The sequence below is a fragment of the Alexandromys fortis genome, unplaced genomic scaffold (genome assembly GCF_014885135.2).
Source record: "Alexandromys fortis isolate MF-2015 unplaced genomic scaffold, M_Fortis_MF-2015_v1.1 scaffold_5238, whole genome shotgun sequence".
NCBI classification, from domain to species: domain Eukaryota; kingdom Metazoa; phylum Chordata; class Mammalia; order Rodentia; family Cricetidae; genus Alexandromys; species Alexandromys fortis.
The window spans coordinates 1-1,746 of NW_026073126.1; the positions used below are offsets into that span (position 1 = coordinate 1).

Here is a 1,746-nt window from a genome sequence, read left to right on the forward strand (position 1 = left end):
CTTTTTTTTTTTTTTTTGGTTTTTCAAGACAGGGTTTCTCTGTGGTTTTGGAGCCTGTCCTGGAACTAGCTCTGTAGACCAGGCTGGTCTCGAACTCACAGAGATCCGCCTGCCTCTGCCTCCCAAGTGCTGGGATTAAAGGCATGCGCCACCATCGCCAGGCATTACTTTTCTTTTTTATCTGAGACAAAGTCTCACTACATAGTGTTGGCTGGCCCGGAGCAGAGACTTGCCTGCCTTTGACTTCACAGGGCTGGGATTGAAGACATGCACCACCATGTCTGGTTCTATTTCTTTATTTTTTTTTTAATTCTTTGAAAATTTCACGCAATGTGCTTGTTCATATTCTCCCACCTTCCCCAGTGCCTCTCAGAGTCTTCTTGGAAATTTGAGAGGAAAACGGAAGTCTTTCCACAGGAAAATGAGGCACTTCTTCTTTTCTCAGGAATTATAAGAGAAAAAGAGAGATAATGTGGAAATAGTAAAGCTCTGGTTTCACGTTGGTCAACTATGTACTTACTCGTCTCTTTTCTGATCTTAGGAACGTTGAGGACATGATTACAAGGGGAAATAGCACCAAGATCACCCAGTTCATCCTGCTGGGATTCTCAGATTTCCCCAGAATCATAACGCTGCTCTTTGTCACATTCTTGCTCATCTACATTACAACTCTGACTTGGAACCTGTCCCTCATTGTTTTAATAAGAATGGATTCCCACCTTCACACGCCCATGTATTTCTTCCTCTGTAACCTGTCCATCATCGACTTTTGCTACATTAGTTGCACAGTCCCAAAAATGCTCTCAAACTTTTTCCAGGAAAAACAAGCCATCAGCTTTGTGGGCTGCATTGTTCAGAATTTTATCTTTTCCATCATAGGGCTGAGTGAGTCTTGCCTCATGACAGCCATGGCCTATGACAGGTATGCTGCCATTTGTAACCCGCTGCTCTATTCGTCAATCATGTCACCCACTCTTTGTGTTCTGATGGTGGTGGCATCCTATATGTCTGGGCTCACTGCTTCCTTACTTCAGCTGTTTGCTTTACTTCACCTCCACTTCTGTGGACCTAATGTCATCAGGCACTTCTTCTGTGACATGCCGCAGTTGCTACTTCTGTCATGTACAGACACTTTCTTCGTCCAAGTCCTGACAGCCATATTAACAATGATCTTTGGGTTTGTAAATGTACTAGCCATCCTGATATCCTATGGCTATATCATCTTGTCCATCCTTAAGATCACTTCATCTAAAGGCCGATTCAAGGCATTAAACACCTGTACTTCTCACCTGACAGCTGTTTCCCTATTCTACACCTCCAGTATCTTTGTCTATTTGAGTTCAAGTTCTGGTGGCTCCTCCAGTTTCGACAGATTTGCATCTGTCTTCTACACTGTGGTGATTCCCATGTTGAACCCTTTGATATACAGTTTGAGGAACAAGGAAATCAAAGAGTCCATGAAGAGGTTGCTGAAGAAGACAATCTGTAGCTAAGGTCACAGACTCTGGTATTTTCAGCATATGTGTCCTCTCATAGTCACTGTTGATCCTAATAATATGCACGTGGATGGAGCACTATAAAATTCATGGGATTTTGGATGAAGATGTTTTACTTTGAAATAGGCATTTCTGTATACACTAATTGATGTGATGCCATGGAAACACAACATCTTTAAGAACTATAGTGTCATAGCTTCCATGTTACACAATGATTATTATTCACTCTCCTGTATGCAGGCATTTAAGA

General features: G+C 42.3%; 1 protein-coding gene across 1 annotated transcript; it reads left to right on the forward strand.

Moving 5' to 3' along the window:
- Window positions 1-551: 551 nt before the first annotated feature.
- On the forward strand, window positions 552-1,493 carry LOC126496480 (olfactory receptor 5AN1-like). The gene has a single exon (XM_050133975.1). The coding sequence runs from the start codon at window positions 555-557 to the stop codon at window positions 1,491-1,493; it is 939 nt and encodes a 312-aa protein (XP_049989932.1). The 5' UTR covers window positions 552-554.
- The last annotated feature ends 253 nt before the right edge of the window (window positions 1,494-1,746 follow it).

Bases quoted from the DNA above. Each gene is read 5' to 3' on its own strand.
- LOC126496480 (XM_050133975.1), top strand. From the start codon at position 555: ATGATTACAAGGGGAAATAGCACCAAGATCACCCAGTTCATCCTGCTG.